This window comes from Phoxinus phoxinus, assembly GCF_949152265.1.
Source record: "Phoxinus phoxinus genome assembly, chromosome: 24".
Lineage (NCBI taxonomy): Eukaryota > Metazoa > Chordata > Actinopteri > Cypriniformes > Leuciscidae > Phoxinus > Phoxinus phoxinus.
The window spans coordinates 15,043,297-15,069,846 of NC_136899.1; the positions used below are offsets into that span (position 1 = coordinate 15,043,297).

General features: G+C 36.6%; 1 protein-coding gene across 6 annotated transcripts in view; it reads left to right on the plus strand.

Moving 5' to 3' along the window:
- Nucleotides 1-26,550, plus strand: part of dlgap1b (discs, large homolog-associated protein 1b) — a 115,140-nt gene that overhangs the window by 60,449 nt on the left and 28,141 nt on the right. For 2 of the 6 annotated variants that reach the window (XM_079601943.1, XM_079601947.1), the window contains exons 3-6: nucleotides 6,129-7,394; nucleotides 11,226-11,440; nucleotides 14,059-14,239; nucleotides 18,848-19,094. In XM_079601943.1, coding sequence (XP_079458069.1) covers nucleotides 6,177-7,394; nucleotides 11,226-11,440; nucleotides 14,059-14,239; nucleotides 18,848-19,094 — 1,861 coding nt within the window. In that variant the 5' untranslated portion in view covers nucleotides 6,129-6,176. The remainder of the gene's footprint in view (nucleotides 1-6,128; nucleotides 7,395-11,225; nucleotides 11,441-14,058; nucleotides 14,240-18,847; nucleotides 19,095-26,550) is intronic. The other 4 variants (XM_079601945.1, XM_079601946.1, XM_079601948.1 and 1 more) reach the window with 4 other exon arrangements.

Below are 26,550 nucleotides of genomic sequence, written 5' to 3' on the forward strand. Positions count from 1 at the left end.
GTAAAAATTGTATCTTAATTTTAATAAATGTTTAATTAACCAATTGCATGTATTTAATAAAAAGCAAATATAGCAGATAATAACCATGACATTGAGGCGCCGTCGCGCCGCGTTCACTTGCATTATATTGTTAACTGGAGCGCATCTCATCATAAATGAATGAAACTCAGCATAGGCCTATGCCTCATACATTAGCATTAAATATCTTTGCTGCATCCTTTCTAGAACAGACAAGGGCTTTCGCACAGCTTGCATCAGCAGAGCATTGTATTGTCCATAGACCGCAAAACAATCAGCGGATGGCGGGCGGGCGCGGCTTTAAAAATTGGATGTTGAGAAACGCGGATGATGAGTTTTGGGATGCGGTTGCGAATGAAATAATACCCCATCTGCGCATCTCTATCGATAACAACATTGAACACTACACAAATAGTAATTGAATTTTTTTAATTTAGGCGATTAATTTTCCATAGTGACATAGGAGGTGCTGGATCCAATAAAAAAGGTTCCGGATCCAACGTCGGAGGTGCCGGAACATGTTCCGGCGTGTTCCGGCTCAAATTAAGCCCTGGTTGCTAGTGGGTGGTTATAACACTGTTGCTATTTAGTGGTGAGGGTGTTATGGGTGATTACTAAAGCATTTTATGTGGCTGCTTGGGTGTTCTGATAGTTGCTAGGGTGTTGCTATGTGGTTGCTGGGGCGTTTTGAGTAAAACATTATTATGCGGTTGCTAGAGTAGTTCTAAAGTTGTTGCTATGCGGTTGTAAGGGTATCTGGGTGATTACTAGAGCATTATTATGTGGTTGGTTGCTAGGGTGTTCTGATAGTTGCTCGGGTGTTGCTATGTGGTTGCTACGGTGTTTTGAGTAGTTACTAGAACATTGTTATGTGGTTTCTAGAGTAGTTATAAAGATGTTGCGATGTGGTTGTGAGGGTGTTCTGGGTGATTATAGAGCATTGTTATGTGGTTGCCAGAGTGTTCTGATAGTTGCCCAGGTGCTGCTATGTTGCTAGGCCGTTTTGAGTAGTTACTAGAGCATTGTTATGTGGTTTCTAGAGTAGTTAAAAAAAGATGTTGCTATGTGGTTGTGAGGGTGTTATGGGGGATTACTAGAGCATTGTTATGTGGTTGCTTAAGTATTTGACATAGTAGCCGCATAATTTGAGGCATCATTCATGCCCATAGCACAAATGATGCTGGGTGATTTACGAGCACAAGTTTAATTTTTAATGTTAATGCTTTGTTCAAATCACTAACCCTAAGTATGACCTTGCCTTAAAAAACACCACTAATAAATTTGAGGAAGGACAATAATTGCAATTATTAGAGAGTGAAGAACAAAGTAGTGTGGATGAGGAAGTGAGCAGGAAGAATTGTGAAGCTCTAGTGTGAGTAGAGTGCAGTAGAAAGTACAAGATGAGCATCTTTATTTATGGATTTCCACTCAGTCTAATTTATAGCAAGTTCCACTAGGATGCCTCTGAAATGCTTCAGGGGGCAATGAATGAGCTCAGCCTTACACAACAACTCAAATATGAGCCGTTATGAGGATGTATCAAGCACACACACACACACACACACACACACACACACACACACACACACACACACACACACACACACACACACACACACACACACACACAGATGGACACAATTAAACATTTGGTGGTCTTTATTCAATTCATCTCATTTATGCTTGTGTACATTTAAACTTGACCCCTCAGACACGTTGCACCAAGTTTGACGTCAATGACGTATACATCTTTTTTTATTTTTTGCCTGTGTGTGTTGCTACCTCCACTAAGAAGTACAGACGAATGTACATTTTCATTTTTATTTTATTTTCAGAGTTATATATGCCTCACTAAGAAGAGAGAAAGCAGAGAAATTCCTCTGGGGAAAGACATAAACATCAAGCTATTTTTCTGCCAAGACTACAACATTTGAACACACTCACTGGCAGCTCATGCATTAATATAATGCATGCCATGACATCCGCTATAAAGATTTCATCAGAAACACAGACGCTATGGTTTATTTATCAGTCTCATTAAATAATCATACACTTTACATTTGTTTCAGCTCTCCCATCAATCGGTCGAACTTACACGCTCATGGATTTGCATATTTCATCAAAACAAAACAAAGTTGCTCGGAAATAAGTGTATTTGGATGTGTGTGTTCTAACTTTGTCTTGGGAGAAGATTAGTTAGACTTCATCTCTTATCAAAGAAAGGGATAGAAGCAATTCATTATTCTGTTTTCTTCAGTTCAGTCTTGCCGTTCTTACAAAGACAGAGAGAGATGTAGTAATAAGGCAAGAGATTTACTCCAGCTTTCACACACACATAGACAATGTCAGGCAGGAGTCACAGCATGAGGAGGTGAAGTGAGAGTGTGTGAACGAGATTTATTAGAAGATACAAGTTTTAATAGTCTTTGCATATGTGCTTATCATGACTGTGTGGGTGAATGCCTCTTCCTTTAATGCACATTTCAGAATGTGTGTGTGTGTGTGTGTGTGTGTGTGTGTGTGTGTGTGTGCGTGCGTGCGTGTGTGTGCGTGCGTGCGTGTGTGTGACTTAGCATGCTTTACACAGCATCATTATGATTTTGTACTCAAGGAACATTAGCAATGTTGAAAAGAGATGTGTTGCTTAATTTTTTTGTGGAAAATGACAAATTTTTTCACAATTCTTTGATTAATTGAAAGTTCAAAAGATCGACATTTATCTAAAATAGAAATATGTTGTAGCATTATGTCTTCACTGTCACTTTTAATCAATTTAATGCATCCTTGCTGAATAAAAGTATTCTTTTTTTTTGTTAAACAATAGCGTATTGATCGAGTGAATATAGCCACGATCTGCCTATTTGTAGGTAGAAATTGAGTAATAAATTGGATTTTTTTAAAATATATTTCAGACATTATTTTGAATCATCACAATTATTTTTCAGAGCCATCTACACATCATGGTCTGTTTCATAAAAAAATAATAATGTGTGAAATCTAATGATATAGTCATGGGTGAAGCTAAACGCTCTTTAGCCATGATATAGCACATGCTGAATGCTCATGTTCTGTATAAACATCCATCTCACTGGAAGCCATTGATCTCAGAACAGTCATTGATCTTTTGGTAAATGCTCTTAATGAATTCACAGCCTCACAAATGACTTCAAGCATGAACAACTGATTTCTCATTTTGACACAGTAAACAGGATATAGCTGAATAAACAGCAAAATGCGTCAGTCCTTTTCTTTCAGTCTTAATCTGTCTTTGGCTATATATTTCGCTCCTCTCCTCTCTGTCTTTCTTCAGATTTGGCGAGGCATGCCTGGAGAGGTTTTTCACATGCTAATGTTGGTGTTCTAACAACACTGCTGCATTTACTGTTCTGTCCTACTGTATGATTATGCATCATATGATTTACATCAACATATCAACATCATTTTGAATGAGCATTGGTGATTTTATGATTTTTTTTTACGAGGACTGAATACTCCCAATCACACATATATATATATATATATATATATATAAATGTATGCTCCCCAATGCAGCCTTTATTTAATCAAAAATACAGTATAAAATAATATTGTTAAATATTATTACAATAAAAAAAAAATAAAAAAAAATAACAATTTTAAAATGCCATTTATTCCTGTGATGGCAAAGCTGAATTTTCAGCATCATTACTCCAGTCTTCAGTGTCACATGATTTGGTGCTTAAGAAACATTTCTTCTTATTATTATTATCTAGACAGTTGAGCTGCTCATAATTCTTTAATACAAAGTTCAAAAGAACTATTTATTTCAAATAGAAAATTTGTCTGGCTCTTTACTGTCTGGCTCTGCGGTTTTGATCAATTTAATGTGTCCATTCTGAATAAAAGGGTTAATTTCTTTCAAAAACAAGACCCTGACCCCAAACGTTTGAATGGTAGTGTAGAATTATGGGTATGGGTCACAATGGTCAACTAGTTATCAGGGCTGCGTTTCTCGAAACCTTCTTAACTCTACGTCATTCTTAAGTTACACCTTAAGCTGTACCTTATCGTTAATACGTGTTTCCCGAAACGTTCTTAGTTAAGTATACCTTCTGAAAGTCATACGTTCGGAAGGTTGGTCTGGACCACTCTTAGCTTTACCTTATCACTGTTGCAGGTTTATATACGAATATAATTCTAAAGTTTTAATACACCCAGACAGTGTTCAATTAGGCTAATTCAAGTGTTTTCATGCAAAGAATAAAATTGTCATTACACTGATTGTTGTTAGATTTAGAATTTTAATTATAATATTATAATTATAATTATATAATCATTATAATTACATGTCTTTGCACATGCAAGTATCATGTTCAACTTGGCACATTGCACATATTTGTTGTTTATCTTATTTATTTTTTGAATTCTTATTGTTATATATATATTGTCCATTCCATAATTTTATATTTTTTATATTTTATATGTCAACTGTATGTTTTGTCTACGACTACGTGTAGCACCTTTGACCAAAGCAAATTCCTCGTATGTGTAAAACACTACTTGGCAATAAAGTTACTTCTGATCATTTAATTAATTATATTATACATAGGTACATCAGCTGGCAAACCATTAAAGGCTTATTAGTCTATTTAAATGATTGTGGTGGGGAGTTTGCTCAAACTATGGCAGCGATAATAGTTGTTCTAAAAGACGACGTCTGCGGATCGCTTTCAAAGGCCACTGAAAGCTGTCAGTTAAGTCCTATTCGGACGCTAATTGTTTCTCGTTGGCTCGTACGGTATTTTAAACACTTACGTCTGTAAGTCGGTGATTTTATTGCCGTCCGAATCCTTAATATCAGTTTTTTTCTCACCTAACCCGCGTAAAAATCCCTGGCCAAATGACCTACTGTTTTTTGACAAACAGGTCGTGGGTAATTGAATTGCAGTGTGAATCCACATCTCTGAGTCTACAAGAAAAAATTCAAAACTCACTGTTTAAATCCTTTTTAATCACTGCCGAGCACCGTACGTAAGATGTACACTTGTATGACTGAAATGCTGGAAAGTATTTACAAGAACTATTCGCAGCTCCACCTCAGCGAACAAAAAATGGGAAAGAGTATAAAGCACGTAAAAAATGTAAATGGTTATTGTGGCAGCAATATATTATACAATTTTTAAATATGTAGGCTAGGCTATTATAGGCTATAGTTTGGATTATTTTTTATAATATCCCACGAGTCCTAATAAATGCAATTTCAACTATTTCTGAATTGCTTCTTTTATAAAGAAACAATAATTGATTCTCCAGCCATCGATATCAATAATTTCAGCACCATCGCCACGGACAGCGCCAGATAACGTCGCACATAAGAAGGTATATCTTAAACAGCTTCCTAAGGTATGGTTCGGGGAACATGCCTAGAAATGGTAGACCTTTTGTTAAGTTATACATTTAAGAGTCTTCGTAGCGCGCTAAGAGACAATGTTATCGGGAAACGCATCCCAGCTGACTAGTTGATTATTTATATATTTTTCCCCATATATATTTTCAGTGCATATGCTGTATTTAGCATGTTAACAGTGTGCTTGGTCTTTAAATTCTTCTCCTTTAAAGCACTCCTGCTAAAGACTCCTGCTAAAGAAATACACATTCAGACAGACATGTTTGGCCATTCTGTTAAATACTCCAATTTTTATTAAAATGTGGCTTGAAGTTCCTGTGTTCTTTTACAGTTTAGTGCACTCATTCTCATCTGTTTTTGTACACCAGAACATATTCTTGATCGGGGTCAGTTGGCTCCAACACCAGTCTAGGCTACTTTTACAAGTTGTCCAGTTCAGACAGATTAGTCTACTATTCATTTAGGCAACCATCTACATCCCTAGCACGATGGCCCGGATGTAACATCACACCCTGAATTATAACAAATGTTTTTTGAATATCAGTCCTCTTTAGTGGACACTATGTAGTATGACCTGAATCTTTAATGCATATTTTTTTCTCCCTCTCTGTTTTTGTTTCTCTCTCCTTTTGTTCCTCTTGTTTTTCATTATTTCACATAATCTGTTTGTCCTCTACGTTACATTCTGGCTCTCTTGTCTCTCTGTCAATCTGTCTTTCTGCAGTAGGCACAGTGTGTGTGGATGAGGCTGTGAGAGGGTGAGTGTATCAGGATGACGATGAAAGGCTTGTCCTCTAGCCGTAGCCACCACCACACACTCACCCACTGCGACCCGTCCTACGACTCTTTGACCCTCCGCCACGAACGACGGCCTTATGTCCTCAACCCAGCCCATACGACTGACCAGGGCTTCTACGGGTGCCAGTCTGATCTGGCTTGCAGCACATTTCCACGCCGACATCACGGCTCACAGCACGAGTTTAAGGGCGAATGTGCCATTGTGCCCTATGTGGGACCGGGGGGCGTAGCCGGGGGAACTGGGGGTGGGTACGGCCCTTGTGGCCCGGCTGGCATCCCCCCGTCCCTTCTGGAGAAGTTTGACCAGCAGCAACCAGTGAGGAAGGACGGGTATCACACATTGCAATACAAACGGACGGCGGCGCTCGAGCACCAGCGCAGCGACAGTCCTGGGCGAATACGCCACCTCGTACACTCTGTCCAAAAACTGTTCACCAAATCCCATTCCCTAGAAGGTCCTAGTCAGCGCAGCCTCAACGGAAATGACCCCGCCATCCCAGCCGATGCAATGGCTACGGCTGCATCCCACCCGAACGTTTCCTCCATGACTGTAGGCACCCTACACAAGCCGTCTAGCAACAAGCGGGGGAAAAGCAAGGAGCGCAGTCGCTCCGAACCCAAACCTCGTGCACGGACGCCTGGGTCTGGTTACTGGAGCTCAGACGACACTCTGGACAGAGAGATCTGCCTCTACCACCCGCATCAACCCTCTGGAGTCATGACCATGGGCCGCCATCCGGACAAATCCCAGTCCCACTACTTCTTGGGACAGAGCTACAACACCCTAGGAGGGGGACGCTCGTCCCTGAAGACCTCACGCAGCAACAACGACATTGGAAGTTGTTCGACATGCTCCAACCCCACAGGAGGCGCTCTGACTTTCGGAGGCCCGACTGCAATGGACCAGGCTGGGCCGCTCCTCAAGAAGAGCTCCTGGTCCAGCACGCTAACGGTGAGCAGAGCCCGAGAGGTGTACCAGAAGGCCACGGTCAATATCGATAAAGCCCTAGTCAAAGCACAGACCTGCCAGCAGGGACGAACCTGCCAGTTTTTACAGGTAGGAGAGAGATTTCTCTTCCCTTCATCACAACGACCATCATCATCATCATTGCCATCGGTGTCATTGGGTCTGCTTCCACACCTAATGGTTTGTGCTGAGGATGCATGTGCATTTGGTTTCTCGGTGTGGAAGGTGTGACATCTCTTCATCTTTCTTTTCATCTCGTGCTTCATCTCTCATCACGTTTCCCGTCTTTCAGCGCATGATCTTTCTGCTGTGTTTGCATGTTTGCGAAGAGTAGACTTGCATGTGCAATGCGCATGTCTTTGTTCGGGGGCTGTTCACACAGGATGTATTCTTGCGTCTGTCCGTTTTGTAATTGTTTTCTTTGATAACGTGTGCATTTTGATGAATATTGCTAGGTTTTAAATTTGTCAATAGAAATCTATGAATTGTCCTATATGCCAGACTGCAATAACGCCTCACTGTTTTTTAATAGTTTTTCTCTGAAAAAGTGCAAAAGGGATGTAATTGACCATTGTGATGGACTGTATGCCTGATGTAACATCAGATGGTTTCTATGAGTATATGCATAGAGGTTAATGTTCCAGGACTCTTTGGCCAGAAATATGTACAATAGGTCAAATTTGGACTTTTAAGGACTCTTGTAATATCAGAAGGATTTGATGAGCATGTATATAAAGTTATGACCAAAAATATGGTCAGTAGGACAAATTTGGACTACACTCTGGTTGATTTAACATCAGAAGAAGTCTATGAGAACTAACTTTTCCCGTTTTGCATTACACATTGATAAAACAGTCTCAATGTTTTTGCATGAAAATGTGCTAAAGAAACATCTGTGACAATCACGACAAGTCTTGATTACTCCTAATAGTTTTTTTATGAAAACATGCTAGACGGTCGTCTTTGACCACTGTAACAGATCACGCTGTTTTTAATAATTTCCATATTAAAAAAGTGTGCTAGATGGCATCTTTGCCCATTGCAATGTGTCTCACATGTATTTCCATATCTAAAGAGACCTGAATTCTGTTTTATTCCACTAGGCCTTTGTCTAGCTGATTTCAACGCATCAAAATGTCCTGTGTGAACGGCCCCTTTTAATGTCAATGTGTTTGAATGTATTAACATATGCTCAGGACTGACCTGCTGTGTGTTAGCGGCACTGTGACAGATTAAAATGAACTCAGAGACCAAGGCTTTGTGCTTTGTTTTCTTTGTTGTGGACTAAGGCTGTGTGATATAGAGATCACAAACAAATAAATGAGGGATAACTGAGGGAAAAAATCCGCCCGCAGCCCTGGAGATCAGCGACTGTTTGTGTGAAGATTAAGAGAAAAAAAATGGATTTTGTGTTTGTCCTTCTGCTATCTCTCTCAGTCTTATTTGTTCCCAATGTGACACAGTAACTGAGTCACGGGAAAACGAAAGTGATGGAGGAAGCAGAAAGGGAAAGAGGAGAGCAGTGGAAAAGAGGGTTCATGAAGAATGGAGAACTGGGAGAGGGAAACAGAAGAAGAGTTAAATATGGTTGAAGTCAGCTAATTTGAAGTGAAAGTGGGTGACTATGCTAGTTCAGGAAATTACAAACAAATGAATGAAGGGGCTAGAGTGAAGTATGTGTGAGAGAGTCAGGGAGAGAATGAGAGAGGAAGGGTAAGAGAAGACGTTGCAGATAGAGAAGTCCGGAGAGATAGAGGAACTAAATAAAAAGGCAGAACTCCAAGGAGAACTGCCAAAGTGCCCATATCTGAGCCCCCATCTGCAGTAATGAGAGTCTGTCTGCTAATAGAGTTAGCTTCACTGTAAGTGCGCAGACTTGCCATGGATAACTTTAGACATCTTATTTGCCGGCATGGCTACTTTAATGCTAAGGTCACGATCGTCTTCATAGCAGACAGAGCCCATTAAGCATTCAGGTACTTTGTTTTCTTTTTGTCCCGCTCTCTCTCTCTCTCTCTCTCTCTCTCTCTGCTTCTCTTCCTCATTTCCATCCTCTACTCTTTAAAAAAAAAAAGAGTAGCATTCCGTAGAGAGTGGATCCTTTCCCCTGGTCTGAACAATATCTCTCTTTGTGCCCCTTTCTCTTCTGTTTTCGGTGACGGAGGAAAGGTTGTTGGCTTCTCCCCCTAGTAGAGCGTGTGAAAAAGAGGGGAACGTGTGAACGAATTGCGTTAGCATGCGACGCACATCATGCAGTGAGCCTGCAGCCGGGCTCACTATAGTTCTCCTGCACTGGCCACTAAAAATGGTGGAAGATTTTAGCAGAAACCGAGCCGTGCCGGATAATATGAAATGATTGTTATTCATCTCAGAGAGGTGAGAGGCTTTTGAGGTGAGGGTTTGAGAAGCGCACGTTACGTGTGTGTCGTACATGAATAGTGCAAGTGGGTGTAAAATGTTTTCAAGATCGTTTTCAGATAATGATGTCGGTTGTGCAGAAGTCAATATTGGGTTTTGTAGTGGAGGCAGCAGGTGTTAGTGTGTGGGTACGGGTTGCGTAAGGCCGTGCGTGTTATGCCAGGGTGCGCTTTTAGCTTTTTAAGAGTGTATTATCTGATGTATCAAAGAGGTTTTATGTGTTATAGAGATAATGTGGGAAGAGATTGAGAAGTCATAGTCATAGCGGCTTCATAGTTCAGCAGGGAGGGTTTCTGGGTAATACTTTGTAGAGTAATCACACATTAAGCATTTGTGATGTATTAGTAAACAGTCATTCATAAAGCATGGATTGTATGTTTTTAATACATTGATCAGAACATGATTTATTCGTGGACAGTTGCAATGAATTATTGTGCATTTATGTATAAGATTTAGGACATATGTAGCTTCAGTGGGAAATATTAGTTTATTTATTAGAACCAGAAAAAAGATTCATACAATATTTACATAGTTTAAACATAAATATGTTTACATGTATTTAAACATTAATACATATAACATTAAAATGTAAACAAATATTAATATTTTGCTCACGCATAAACAAATATGAAACATATCATTAGGTTACATATCGTCAGGTTTCCATCCATTTAACTTGTACAATATTTGTGTATAATATTTCTAGTTGATTATATAGATATTTCTATTTAGTTTGATACATTTTCATTTTCTTCATCATATTTAAAAGTGATCTGTAATTGTTTTCAATGTTAGTGGGTTCAAATTATTTACAGTGTTTATATGCATTTATATTTAATACCGATTCAATACTGATCAGTATTGGTTACACTATAAAAGCTGTTTTCAGAACATTTATTATTAATTAATTGTAATTTATTTATTGTAATATTATTTTGTAGTGCTGTCAAATCGATTAACCACGATTAATCGCATCTAACATTAAAGTTTTAGTTTTTTTTTAAATAATATGTGTGTATACATATAACATTATATATATATATATATGTATAAATATATATATATATATATATATATATATATATACCCACACATATATTATATAAGATAAAACTTTTATGTTAGACTTGTTTCATCGAGATTTATCGATTTGACAGCAATTTATTTGATAATACCAAATAAGTGAGATATATGTGTTATCAAATATGAAAATAGTTATGAAAGTTACCACCACTTTACTGCTTAAACATAAATTAGAAATATTCCCTTGCCACTAACTAAAATAAAATCAATTAAAGCTAAATAAAAGGACATAACAAAGTTACTATAATTTAAACTAAAATAAAAAATACAACTGAAAATAAAAAAATGTAAGCTAATTAATAATTCTAGAGTAGCATGTAAATAATACTAAAATAACACTGTAACCATGTTTATATATAAACATTAATCATTAAAACACCATTTGCAACTGTTTATAAATGAATGTTCTCATTAATGTTTGACTGATCATATTAATTCACATTAATTCTCTATTATCTAATACATCATTACATGCGTTATTGCTTGTAGTCATTATTAAGTGTCACAAGCAAATCATGTGTTAATGAGAAGCTCACTTTCCCTCTGTCTGTGCAGGTTCCTCAGGATGAGTGGGGTGGCTTCTCGTCAGTGGGTCAGGATGAAGAGATCCCGTGCAGGAGGATGAGGAGCGGCAGCTACATCAAGGCTATGGCGGAGGAGGACAGTGGAGACTCGGACTGCAGCCCCAAACCTTCACCCAAAGTCCAGGCCCGGAGAGCCAGTTACCTGAAAGCCACCCAGCCGTCCCTCACCGAGATGACCACACTCAAGTGAGTCTGGAAAAGCATTAGCTTGTGCATGTTGCCGCCACGAAATCACATGGGAAATTAAAGGCATGCACTCTGTGTGTACGTAAAGCGCGCAGGTGCGTGGGCCCGCCGATCCGTCTGCAATTTCAATGAACCCTCATTTTCTCTGGGGTCATTTTAAACATGTTATTTTACAGGCGCTCAAGCCACTCCGCTTCTCTAAGTGCTGTAGGGATGTGTCTCTAGAGAGGGTGTAGTCTCGTCCTTAAACCCCACCTCTGTTCACACACAAACGCATACACTCGCTCGCTGCAATTTCTTATAAAATCCCTCCATGTGCTCAGTACAGTGAAATCCTTTCACTCTTCCCTTTATTAAAAATTCAACAGAACAAAGCCATTTCAAGGGGAATTTTCCTGCGCCTTTAAAATTCCTACCGACATTTTTGTAGTTGCGCACCGTTATATCATATGTAAATAGTACTTTTTTAATGTAGGAACTGATATTAAGTTCTATTTATCTCACATGTTGCTATTATAGTTTGCATTACTATACAGTGACAACATTTAGACTATATACAATGAGGTGAGTCACTTTTATCCCACAGACTTCTTCATGAGAGCAAACTGATTTGCATTATAAAGAGAATCAACACAACGCTTTTGGTTCTGTGTGTGTGAATGTGCGCTTGTGTGTGTAAACTTTGCAAACACAGCATTCGTAGAATGCGAGCCTCATCACTGTGGCAACAGCATGCTTATCAGATTTGTTTAATAATTAAAGTATCCTTCATTTTTTTTAAAGAAATTACTACTTTTATTCAGCAAGGACACTTTAAATTGATACAAATAAATGCTTTTCTTTTGATCTTTCCATTCAATAATCCAGAAACATTTATAATGGTTTCCAGAAAACTATTAAGCAGCAGAACTTGAATGTTGTTCTTGAATGTTGAAAACTTGAATTTTCAACATTGATAATAATAAGAAATGTTTCTCTAGCAGCAAATCAGCATATCATAATGATTTCTGAAGGATCATGTTTAAGCATATCGTTGTCATATAAACGTACCCTTAAAGTCCATGAAAAATGTCAACATGATAGTCCTTAGACACAATAGAACACAAAACTTTATATATATAAAAACATAACATAACTCATACTATATATTTAATTTACTCAATTATGTATCTCCTAAAGTGAATGACTCAAGTTATAGTTCCAACTGAATCTCCCCCTCCTCAGTGTGTAGGAACAGCGAACACCGCATAGGGACCCTGTGATGGGCTCTTTATCTATTTCTGCTTGACAGAAAGTGCCGCAACATTGAATATTTATATTCAGAGCATTGTGCCTTGAACTCAGACATGGACACACACATTCAAACACACATGTACATGCTCCCATACACACACATACATGAAACTGAAAAATAATACATAATAAAATAAGTGGAGATTTATAAACCTATATCCACATAAACACACTTTCCATTCACACACACACAGTAATACAGTAGACATACACACTCATGCTCATGTGTGCTTAAACAACTGCATGTATACACCAAGAAAAGAAGAAAAATGCTGCGTTATATAATGAATATGCAATCCCTTGAGGCCTGTGCTCATTATAGACAGATATTTCCTTTATTTCTTCAAAACAATTCCACAGACTTGCATTGACGCCATGAGTCATATCTACGATTTATGATTCGTTTTTTTTTTTATTAGCCAAATCTTTTTCAACACACAAAATAATCTGCAAAAATGCAACAAACTAAACTTTATCCAAAACTCAACATTAAAAAAAATATTATTATAATTGATTATATAAAATATTAGCTGTAATGTTTTGGATTGAATAATGTTCATAAAATATATAATAGTTTATTAAAGATAATAGTTTAAATGTGTATAAATGACATGAAAAAAACCGTACAATGTGAAAAACCTGAGTAATAATCCTAGCATTTAATGAGAAAACATTAACTTTGTCCTATTTTCCTCCACAAAATGTAAATGTATCCTTCCCTCCTCACCGCACACTTCAGTGAACTTCTACAATTTTGTTGTTTTTTCATTATTTGCTGCTGTAATTGATTTCATCCACTGTCATCTCTTCCTCTAAATCTATTCTTGTACCTTTCCTGCATTCTTTCCTCTTTGTTTCTCTTTTACTCTCTCTCTCTCATTCCTCACTCCAGTGAAGAATGACTAATGTGTGTTTTTACTTTCTGTAACTGCATACTATTTTAAGAGCCACATCCATAATTAAGATTGACTCGACCTGGAGGGATAGAATGCGTGTTTGTGTGCGTTCATGTTTTAATGCATTCCTGTGTTCATATTCCAAGGACCCGATCGCCCATCCTCACGTGAACAAAAACAGTTGAATGCTATTGTGAGGAGTTCATGTTTACGTTGGTCTCAGATATATGAAGAATACTCTACCACACACATACACGCACAACAAAGTAGAGTTGTTTTTAGGTCAGCATTAATGAGTAAGAGATCTGGGTTGGAGGAAAACACAGGAACATGATTAATGAGTGTGAGTTACTGGAGTAATCTCACCTCTCATTTCATTCTCACCCCTCATTACTTGTACACATGTTCACTCTCTCTTTCTGTTTGCAGGATCAGTACGGATTCCCATTCCCCCAAGCTGCAGATCCGGAGTCACAGTTACCTGCGAGCGGTGAGTGAGGTTTCAATCAACCGAAGTTTGGACAGTCTGGACCCGGCCGGTCTGCTGGCCTCGCCCAAATTTCGCTCCCGAAACGAGAGCTACATGAGGGCCATGAGCACCATCAGCCAGGTTGGTCATCGCCCCCCTCGTTCTGAGGTGGAAATCGCCATTAAGATACTTCTCTTAAACCAGTTGGAAAGGGCAACTGGTTCCTGGATTAGATCCTAAAGGTGATTTCCAACCAGAACCTTCGTCAACGTGACCTCTTCAAGGTTTGCAGAGGGGAGGAAAAACAGGAAAGGGAAGAAAAAATTTTTTTTTTGCTCAAGCTATCAATTTTTGTTCAATCCATGTCTCATCTCATGGAATCCTTTATCATTTCTTCATCCATCCATTATTCAGAATCCTAAATCGCATACTATCCGTGCTATATATAGTATGGAAGATTAGGATTAGAGCATCAAAATCATAGCATGTTGTGAAAGATGCCCAAGTTGGTATACTTTTTCAGATGACCATGAGGCTAAAGACCAAAGTATACTTCAGATTTAACGCAGACATTAGCGAATGCGTACTGTCAAACCTTATTGTGTGCGTAAACACCGGTAGCCGCATACGGAAAATTCATCTTTGCCATTACATGACCAGCTGAATACTACTCACTTTATCTATATTACCCTCTTGCAATCATGCACTGAGTAAATGAATCATGGCTAACTGCATATAGAGTATTTCTGCACTGTCGTCTGTAACTAAAACTAATATTTTTGTGTAATGCTTCCTCCACACCACTAGGTGTCAATACAAGTCCAAGATCATTACCATATCGGTCAGAGCTATTGGTCACGCTTTCAGATATATTCAAACACAATCCCTGTATTCAAATATGCATACTTCCCTACTACTAAGGCAGTATGTGAAAAGAGTAGTATGTCTGAATTCATAGCATTCATAAATAGTAGGCAAAATTTACCCGAATGGCCAACTACTTTCAGCGAGAGTCTGAAGTGTGCATCTAATGGACAATTTACTATCCCATGAGGAGAGGATTTGTGAATGGTAGAGAAGCAAGACAATTGACACCACAGGACGCATGACAATGTAGTTTGATGAAACGAATGTAGTATGTCTGAAATGCATTCATACTATACACATTCATACTATAGAACATGCCTTTTTAACAATTAAAAAAAAAGATCTTCGTCAAATGTAGTACCTACTTAGTATGCAATTTTGATATAAGCTAATCAATATGCAACAAATGGATTTGTGGTGTCATTGTCAAGACCCAATTTTATGATTTTAAGGCAGTTTTTGTCCCAATACTGGGACAAAATGTAGGCTACCACCAAGTACATACTAGAAAAAGAAGTCAAACCGAAACGTAGTACAGTATGTATCAACTCAATCTGAATGGCCTTTTGTGGCTACCTGGAGGAGAATAAACTAGCAACTAAATATTAGCATTGTGTGGAGGAGATTGAGCTCTCATGTTCACTGTTAGTTGAAATACTCTAAGGTCATTTTAAAGGTGAGTTGGTGTCAGTAAAGCTTTGTAAGCAGTTTTAAGTGGTGTTCTTCCTTGTTAGCATGTGTAGCTAAGAGATCTTCAAGGTGAGTTTTCAGGATTAGTGTCTGTTGCCATGGGATTTTTAAGGTGAGTTTTCAAGATTAGCTTCTGTAGCCCTGGGGTAAGGTGACGGGCAGCGTTTACAACCGATACGATTTTAAGGTGAGTGTTCAGAGCCTGAAAGCTCACTCAGACAGACAACAGCCCTAACCTTTTAGAGATCTGTTCCTGCCACCCGTGAAAAAAGACACTGCCCTCAGGCGTGCATGTGGATGTGTGTCTTTTCTGCTCCCTGAGGATATATCAATCATTTCAGTGACAAAAAGCTCAGTCAGCTCGAAAAAAAAAAAATCCCCCATCATTCATTGGTGACTCATGTGTATGAACACTGAATGTGTGTGTGGGCATGCAGACAGGTGCTTGCGCTGTGTGTGTGTGTACATACGTGTGTTGTGTGTAGGGGTATTTCTGTGATGTTTTTGGGGAGTTTATTGCTTACTAGATGATTAGCAGACCTTATTGCCTGTTGCTTCCTTTCACCAATGACAAACACTCTGCTGTCCTTTCCTCCAATCACAACTCACTATTAGTCCTCCAGTCATAGAATGCTCAAAACAACCTGTTTCCAATTCTGTTTGAACCTCAAATCACAAGACCTTTTCCTCTGCTAAGTTTCTGTGTAAATCGCACTTCTCCTTACTGTCGTCTCTTACACTGCTGTAGTATAGAACAGCTTTCACTTGTACAGATTTCCTCCCCTCTGCACTCTTTTTTTCTGGTGTAATCTGTATTAGTGTGTTTAACCCTTGTCATTGTAGAAACAGCTCGGCTATTAGAGGGTTAAATTTACCCTACATGATAAATGACAGCTCAGGATTCTCAATTCAAACATTTCTCCACCCAGCAATTGATTTTACATTAATAATCAACCTATTACCAATTTCCTTCTGTGACGTTTACCCATTTAGGTATTTAAGGTTTCATGACATTTCAGGCTGATAAGTAATTAAGTTGATTAGAAGTCAATATGTTAACCCTCTGGTATTGTTCGCATGATTTTTTAATTTTTATTGAAATGATTGTACTATATTTTAATTTGATAATGTTTTTTATTTAATATTCTGTATTTTTAGGGGATTTTATGGTAATAAATATTTAAATATTTATGCAGTAGTTATAATCAATTTATTCACTTTTTGATCTGAAAACCTATCCAGGTTAGGTAACCTATCCTTTACCAGGTTTCATACCATTCCGATGAGGTAAAAAAAATAAACGTAAAAAAAAATATTTGGTCCAAAATGCCTGTTACAGCACCAGAGGGTTAAGGTAGAAACAAAATGACAGCAAAGATTTGTCTTAAACACACTAATACACTTATGTTTTTTTTATTCTTTGTAATTTTCTTTCTTGCTTTTGTATTTTGTAAAAAATGATGCTTGAAATTTAAAAACATAAAAAATACATTTTCCAAAACTCAAAATACTGATATGGCCTCAAAGCACCCTGGAATGTGGAATACTTAAAAATGGTATTTTGACCATTATTTTTAATTTTTAATTTTACATTATATTATGTTAACATAATTATATTAAAATAGGTAAATTATATGAATACAATATGTACATTTTCTCAATTATATACATTTTATTTAAATTTGTATTAAAATTGATTTGTTTTCTATTGTTAATTGTTAAACACATCTATAAAAAATAAATAATATAAATCAAACAATAGCTATATTATTATTATACAAATAAAAATGTATAAATTAATCAATCAAATGTATATATTATGTTTAAAAAACGCATTTTAAAAGTGAATGAGTTGACTAATAATGAAAACATCTAGGTTTTTTCAACCTCAGCGAACAATTTTTATCTTTAAATATATGAATAGTATATTAGCATCATGCTTTTACCTATTTTCACAAAATATTAAAATATTTTCATTAAAATATCTGTACTTAGTATATTTTAGAAAAATATATTTCAGAAAAATATAGGCCTACTTGAAGTGAAAATTCTGTTTATTTTTTAAAAGTGTACAATATTTGCACTATTAAAGATATATTTTAGGTATATTTTTACGTGTGCTGGAAAGGATCATTGTAACAATGCATTGAAAGTATACTTTCAAAATACATTATAGTATTCAATAGTATTTTGTACAAAGTATAGCTAAGTATTATTTGTTTATTAATGTGCATTTGTTATTGAAGAGTGTGCAATTTGTAGTATTTGGGATAAGCCAAAGGGCATTCTGAGCATTGCGCAATAAGCACTGAGCATATACTTTTTACTCAAATATTCACGTATGGTATATTGTTTGTTTGTTTCGATGACACTCGCAATTAATTTGTAATGTACTTGTAACACAAATAAAGTACACTTTAATATCACTAATCAAGCATGTAATTAGTCCCTACACAGGCATATACTTAAAGTATACTAAGTATACTTGAAGTTGTTCCAAGTTAGCACACAAAACACTAAATACACTTAAAGTTATGCTTTACTACAATTTAATTACAACTAAAATATACATAGTACAAAATGAGTTGTTTCAAAATAGCACACTTCAAGTTAACTAATCATTAACACACATGAAGTATACTAAATTAGTCTGGCTGCAAGTATACTTAGCATTTATTTATTTTTTGCAGGGAAACTTCCAATTGTTAACCCAATTTCATTTCAACCCTGGGTTAATTTAATCTTCAGTTATTTTGTTCCATATTTCACAATGTTCATACCTACGCTGTAATCATTCATACCTTTAGTACTGAAAATTCCGGAGCAGGTTTTCATAGCTCATAACAGGACTAAAAGTCATGCTAAACATCTTTCGAAATGAAGAAGCGTTACTCAGCCTAGGGTTAAAACTGGGCATAATCCAGGGTTAAGCCTAGTGTGAAAAGTCAAATGTATTTCATTAGATCTTTAGAAAAGCAGCATTTAAAATCCTATGATCTCATTAGGCTCCTCTGTCTTCTTAATACAATGATTTAAAGTCATTGTGAGCTAACATCTTGAAACTGGCCATTCAGACAGGTGTACTTATAATATATATATATATAGTATGATCTACAATTTATGTGGATCCCATGACAGAAGGGTGAAGGAGTTAAGTGACAGCATGTGGTGACGCGTTGTCTCCCCCTGCAGGTGAGCGAGGTGGAAGTGAACGGGCAGATCGAGGCCGTGTGTGAGAGTGTGTTCAGTGAGATGGAGTCCCAGGCCCTGGATGCTCTGGATCTGCCGGGGTCCGGATGCTTCCGCATGAGGAGCCACAGTTACGTGCGGGCCATCGAGAAGGGCTGCTCGCAGGAGGAAGAAGAGGAGAGAGCGGCCCGTCAGGCCATCATCCCACCTCGAACTACTACTACTGTCAGAACCATCCAGAGCAGTACAGGTACAAGCACATTAAAGCAACTATTATTACTGAAGTTTTATTAATGGTTATAAAGGGTCAATGACATGCCGCTATTTTTCGTGTCCGGATGTTATGTTTTTTCAAATGCAGGGCAATTCACATACACTGACTTGAATGCACCTCTTCTGATGTTTTCAATTTCTGCATTAAAGTTTATTTTTATATTTTTTTCTAGGCATAAAGTCAAAACTTCTAGGCATGTACAGGTCTAACAACCTGATATGTTTTGTTTTTTTGCGTAAAAATACGAATACGAATTTTACTCTGTTAAAAATGTTTTATATCATGCAAAAGTTTTTTTATTTTTATTTCAGTAATTCAACTTAAAAGGTGAAACTAATATATTATATAGACTCATTACATGCAAAGTGAGACATTTCAAGCCTTTATATGTTATAATTTTGATGATTATGGCTTACAGCTTATGAAAACCTTTTCATAATCATCAAAATTATAACAAATAAAGGCTTGAAATATCTCACTTTGCATGTAATGAGTCTATATAATATATTAGTTTCACCTTTTAAGTTGAAATACTGAAATAAATGAACTTTTGCACGATATTCAAATTTTGGCATAATATTTTCTTTTTAAAATATTTGAAATATTTGAAAGGGGTCTGTTTGTCCAACCTTTTTTTTTTTTTTTTTTTTTTTATGACTGAGAAGTTTACACTTGCATGTATTAAAGGTGTACAGAATATATATTAACATTTTTGTTGTTGTTTATCCATAGTTGGAATGGTCCTGTGTTCATAACCTGAAGTGTGAAACTTTTTTAATTTATTTTTTAAATGATTACACATAAAGAATAAATATTTCCTAGAACTCAACACATGCATAGATATTTAAAGTTTTTTTTTACATTAGTCAAATATAATTCATATTTGTCATTGACCCATAATAACTTCAAATAAAGTAGGCTATATGAATAAATATATATTGTGTTACTGAAGCTGTACATATCAAAGTTGAAATTACTTCAGAAATTCCATACATTCTTCCTGCTATCATTGAAAAATGTGCAATCGTGCCACTTCCCTCCCTTCCATTTTTATCTTCTATCCATCCTTCACTCTCTCTGTCACTTCATCTGTATGAATAGAGAAAGCCAAGGTCTCTCTCTCCTCCTTCTCTCTCGTGCGGCGTGTTGTTTAATTACAGCGATTAGAGAGACTCATTCTTTCTCCTCGTCACACTGTCATCGGGGTCGTAGTCAGCTAATTAAAAACATTTACAGACAAGTAGGACGAAGGAAAGCCGGAGAAAAAGCGAAAGAGCTGTTGAGGCAAATTAGAATGAGAGAGAGGAAACAGACAGGAACATAATGGATGGAGATGAGATTTGGGGATTTGGGGATTTGGGGAATGACTTCTGTGTAAAAAAAAAAAAAAACTCCATTATCAACCGTGTCCCATGTGTGTGCTTTTTAAAAAACTCTTATTCGCCAAGCTTTAATCTCTGGTATTAAAAAAAAAGAAAAAAGAAAAGTCAATCAGAATTAGGTAAGACTTCATTGCTTTTGCAGGCCATTATTCACTTAAACAAGATGGTTAATCAATTAAATAAAAATTAGACATGACATTTTATGGCATGTAGTTTCTGGGTTATAGTCATTAAACTAAAAAATAAAGGAATACTTGGGATACTTTTGTTTATATGAACACACTATAGAATATACTATATATATAGTTTTGGGACAGAATTTTTGGTTACACTTTATTTTAAAAGGTGACAGTTACATTGTACTTACTCAAATAAGTACAAAGTAATTAATTAACTACATGTGCTTACTATAGTTATGGTTAGGATTTGGTTTAGGGTTAGTTACTTGTAATTAAGCATAATTTACTGTTATTACTATAGTAGGTATGTAGTAGCGTGTAACTACGTCACCTGAAAATGAAGTGTTACCGATTTTTTTGCATTCTATGAAATGTTTTTGAAAGAAGAGTCTTTTGCTCACCACAGCTGCATTTATTTGATCTAAATAAAACAATAATATTATAAAATAATATTACAAATTTAAAATAACTGTTTTCTATTGATATATATTTTAAAATGTAATGGCAAAGCTGAATTTCCTTCAGAAATCATTGAGAAAACAGTTATGCTGCTTAATAGTTTTGTTGGAACAGTGATACATATAATTTTTGATACACTTAATGTATCCTTGCTGAATAAAAGCATTATTTTCTTCTTTTGTTTGCGTTTTCAGGCCCCCAAAATGCTGTTGGTGGGTAAATGAATGGCCAAAATTCTTAAAAAGTTTAGTTTAGATGAAAACGGTGTCATGTAAAGAGAGAGAGAGAGAGAGAGAGAGAGAGAGAGAGAGAGAGAGAGAGAGAGAGAGAGAGAGAGAGAGAGAGAGAGAGAGAGAGAGAGAGAAGAATTGTTAAGAAAAATAAAAGTCCATTTATTTTTAATGAGAGTTGGAGATTTGTGGCAGCATGACACTTTCGGTGACGAAACGTTAAAGGATAATTCCGGTATTTAACACCTTGAGTCTATATTGTAGTATGTTTTGGTTGAACAAGAGTGGTGGACAACATTTTTTTGACAATGGTTCCTCTCTCGAGTTTTTGACTATAAAAGAATTGGCCATGGACCCATTTAACATTGGAGTCAATGGGCATGTCCGAAAATGTCATTAAAACAACCTTTAACATTATTTTTCAAAACTGTGCAACTCACCGAGTGATTAGTGATGTTAGTTGATGTTACAGAAACAAAAAGTGTTGTGAAATACAGTTTCTGTCGTGTTTTATTCGTCATTTTGTAAAATCTCATTGTTGAAAAAATAGTTCCACTATAGCAAAATAAACGGATTGGAATCATATATTGCGACGATATATTGTTTATAATCATCAACGAACACCACTAACCACTCGGTGAGTTTAACAGTTTTGTAAACGAACATTATTGGCTGTTTTAATGACATTTTCGGACATGCACATTGACTCCCATGTTAAATCGGTCCATGGCCAATTCTTATATAGTCAAAAACTCGAGAGAGGAACCATTGTCAAAAAAATGTTGTCCACCACTCTTGTTCATCCAAAACAAACTACAATATAGACTCAATGTGTTAAATACCGGAATTATCCTTTAAGCAACTTCTATGCAAACATTATGCAAATTAATGGTGATGTGAGAGTGCAAGCAGTGATCACATGATCCACCTCATTATGCAGTTGGAAACAGCAGTTGCACTGGAATGCTGACAGAAAAACAAACAAAAAGTACAGTAGCTCGCCGACCTCCAGCGATTAAATCACTGTCAATGTGAACGGCCTTCATGAGGAGTCATTGGCAGAACACATGACCTGAAGCAGAAAGGAAGCAAACAACCAAAATGTTTTATATAGATGTACACTAAATGAAACACAAGCACAACCAAAGTTTTTCCTCAGGCTCTGTGACTACACAAAAACACACATTATTGACTGAATGTCGCAGAAGAAATCGATCATAGGGAGCTAAAAGGACAAAAAAAAAACGTCAGTGTTCATTGAAAGCATAAATCTCTTGAGTGTATGTAGTAATGAGTTTATTCTGTGTGTGTGTGCATGTTATAGTTGAGTTGTTGATTTCCCTTTGGTCACGGGTGTGAGTGTGTGTGTGGGGGGGGGGAATACGCACAATTTGTGGGTGTGATAATGCATTTATACTCACTAGATCAATATGAATAAATATTGATAGATAATAAATTCTAGAGGAATTTTGTCTAGATGATCCGGTCCATGTCACTAAAAATACAATTTATGAAAGCATAACATAGGTTAGTATTAATAATATTATTACTGTTGTTGTTATTTTTCTTGTAAGGAATATCACACAACCCAGATATTTTTTTCATCCATTTTTTTAACAATACAGCATACAAGTTCTGTTGTGCAGCAAAAAAAATTAAATGCTATGTTTTTATTAATTACTATATTTATTGATTTATTTTTTTTACATTGCTTTAACTCATCAAAATAAGTTAAGCAATCAGTTTAATGTAATTTAAGTTTAAATGACTTGATTGTACTTTTTTTTACAGTGTGTAAACAAACGACCAATAAGATTTAAGGGTGAACTAAGTAAGTGTTATAAAAAAAAAATGTTTTAATGGTAACCAGAAAGTAAGTATGGGACTGAGTTTTACAGCAGTCCTATATTCCAAGTTACAGACAGACACACTCACAGATGTGCGTATCACATTTGTCCTTTTAGCAGCTTTGATCTAAATGTCATTTCCATGGCATTAAAGGATTAGAACTCCCCGTCTGTCTGAGAGTTTCTCTTTTTGTGTGCATCATCTGCTATTCTGTCCATCTCTCTCTTTCTCTGTCTGCTTCTTTCTCCAGGGTAATGGGATATAATGCTTTCATGCCTCTAGCTTACAAGGAAACTCCAGCCCCAGATGAGCACTTGTGAGAACTCTAAGGTCTAGAGAGATGATGGATGCCACCATTCCTGATCTGATCCATCTCTGACATTAAACAAGTTTCTTTAGAGAGAGGAAGTCTATTATGCTCACATTTATTGGAAATATAAATAAACGCTGCATTTTTCACGTTTTCCCCCAAAGCCTAATTACATTCTTTTGTTACTTTACATCAGATTGCTATTTGGTGACATATTGGAGTTATTGAATATGTCATACAGACTCTTGCAGTCTTGTCAAACTTATTCAGACTAAAAATAATATAAAGTTCTGACAAAATATTTCTCACAGCAATCTAAATCAAGGAAGAAAAGCTTTACCTGATCCATAAACAAAGGATATTTTAGAAAAATACTTACCATTGATATCCTCTTTATGCGTGTGTGTGTGTGTGTGTGTGTGTGTGTGTGTGTGTGTGTGTGTGTGTGTGTGTGTGTGTGTGTGTGTGTGTGTGTGTGTGTGTAAAGATGGCAATATGAAATCTTTGTCCTTGTGGGGACATTTTTGGTCCTCATGAGGAAAACCGCTTATAAATCACACTAAGTTATGTTTTTGAAAATATAAAAATGTAGAAAGTGTTTGGGTATGTTTAGGGGTAGGGTTTGTGTAAGGAGATCGCATATACAGTTTGTACAATATAAAAATGTCTATAAAAAGGATCTTTCCCCATAAAACTGTCAGGGTTTGGGCAGGTGAAAGTAGCGAGGACTCAAGTGCAAAACAATGGCTGTTTATTAGGTAAAAAATTTAAACAAAAACTACCCCGTGGGGGAAACCAAGACCGGTGGCAAGACTTCAATTAGACTCGGCATGGACAGGAAACATGAGGTGACATCAGACAAGGTTTAGACGACAAACCAGCACAGGACTGCAAACACAGGGAGATTAAATATAGGGAGAGCAAACAATGGAGGTAATGAGGGAGGACAGGTGGGGCAAATTAATCAATAATCAGGTAACAAGATGGTGTCACCATTATGTTAGTATTAAAATTGATTTCTAGAGGTTTCTCTAGCTTCTAAATGTATGTCATGAGGTTGTTTGTCTTTTCAAGAAGCATGGAATTACAGTGGGAGGAAGGCTATATGGAATTGCATTACATTAAAACCTGCAGAAACACAGAGAGAGGCTCAGTTCTTGTCGAAGTCAGAGGAGATGAGGAGAATGAGGGAGATGAAACACGGGCGTTGTGTTACAGTTTTTTTTTTCAACCACACGAGGGCGGGCTCGAGCACACACTGTTTTAAAGGGATAGTTCGCCCAAAAATGTAAATTCTGTGATCATTTACTCGCCCTCAAGTTTCAAACCTGTACGAGTTTCTTTCTTCTTTCTTCTTCTGAATATTTACACCAAATCTCCCTATGGGATAGAACATTTTAACTTTACTAAAGACATAGCCTACATTTAAAGTAGCCTACAAGTTGGTAGTTGACTGTTGACGATGACTGTGTCCATGGATTGACATTCATGCAGTATTATTTTTTTCATCTAAAACACAATACACTGTTATTTTTATTGAGATGACAGTATAAACCTATAACGATAGCCTATACGACTTTAAAAAAAAAAAACCTTTCCCCCTATATTTATTTTGTTGTGATTTTATTATTATTATTCTACATAAATGAGCCCATGAGTTTTTTTTTTTTTAAGCCAATATGAGGTTAGTCAGTTCAGTGTGGTGGGAAGTCCCGCAGACTCATTCATGTTTGGCCGGTACGGGAATCGGTGTATTTAACGGATGTGACGGTGTGGGCCGGTCCCGTACCCGCCCGTAACTGAACTAGCAGCTCGATCCACCGAACGCGAGCATTAACTCACTGCAGCGTCATCATAGCTTCCATTCAGAGCCAAGCTGGAGTTTATCACTAGATCCCGAAGATTCATTCAGAAGCTGTTCTCTCTCGTTCTCTCTCCGGTTACCGTTTACCGAAAATTACAGGGTATGTGTGACTCCTGGATCCGCCGCCTCTGTGAGTAGACTCTCTCTCTCTCTCTCTCTCTCTCTCTCTCTCTCTCTCTCTCTCTCTCTCTCTCTCTCTCTCTCTCGTCATCTGGTTGTTTGTGTTTGATTGTTTGTATTGACTGAGGTGATGCACAACTAAACTGAGGACATTTTGCTTACTCACAGTGCAATGGACTGATGCGAGTTTATAAGCTGATTATTAGCTTATTTTATTCATTTTAAATAAATAATAATTATTATTATTATTAACAATATCATATGAATAATGTAATGGTGATATAAAATAAACATATTTTAATCCTAATAATAATATAAAATAGCTTATTAATAAAAAAATAAATATGAAAAATATCTATCTATCTATCAATACAAAATCGTAATGATGGCATTGTTGTGTATGTTTGAGAGAGGGGGAGATACTGAACTCTGTCCAGCATCGGTCTATTTTGGTATGTCATATGTGATATTAGGGAGCAGGTGTCAGGCAGGGCTCAAAAATATACAGCCTATACACAAAGAAACTCAGAGAGGCGAGACCATTTGCTTTTTATTACATTTGCCCTTTAACCCTTTGAGGTACGCACCATGAAAAAAGCAAAGGAAAAATTATTTCTTTGCATTTTTTATTCAATTATGATAACAATAACAAAAACCAAAAAAATTTTTTTAATTACACCCTACAGTATTTTAGATACAGTCCTCTACCAAACGGTTGAGACGTCTGTTCATAATAGAAGAACAACATTCAGAACAAGTCATTTTAAGTGCAATTTCTTGACCAATAAAAACACATTGGCTCCAAACACATCGTTCGTGTGTGTGTGTGTGTGTGTGTGTGTGTGTGTGTGTGTGTGTGTGTGTGTGTGTGTGTGTGTGTGTGTGTGTGTGTGTGTGTGTGTGTGTGTGTGTGTGTGTGTGTGTGTGTGTGTGTAAAACTTCACCCAAGATTTGATTAGAATTTTTTCGGGAGAAAAAGAAAACCTCCACTATGCTTTACAGACACTGTTATGAATATGGTCAGACTACTTTAAACCACT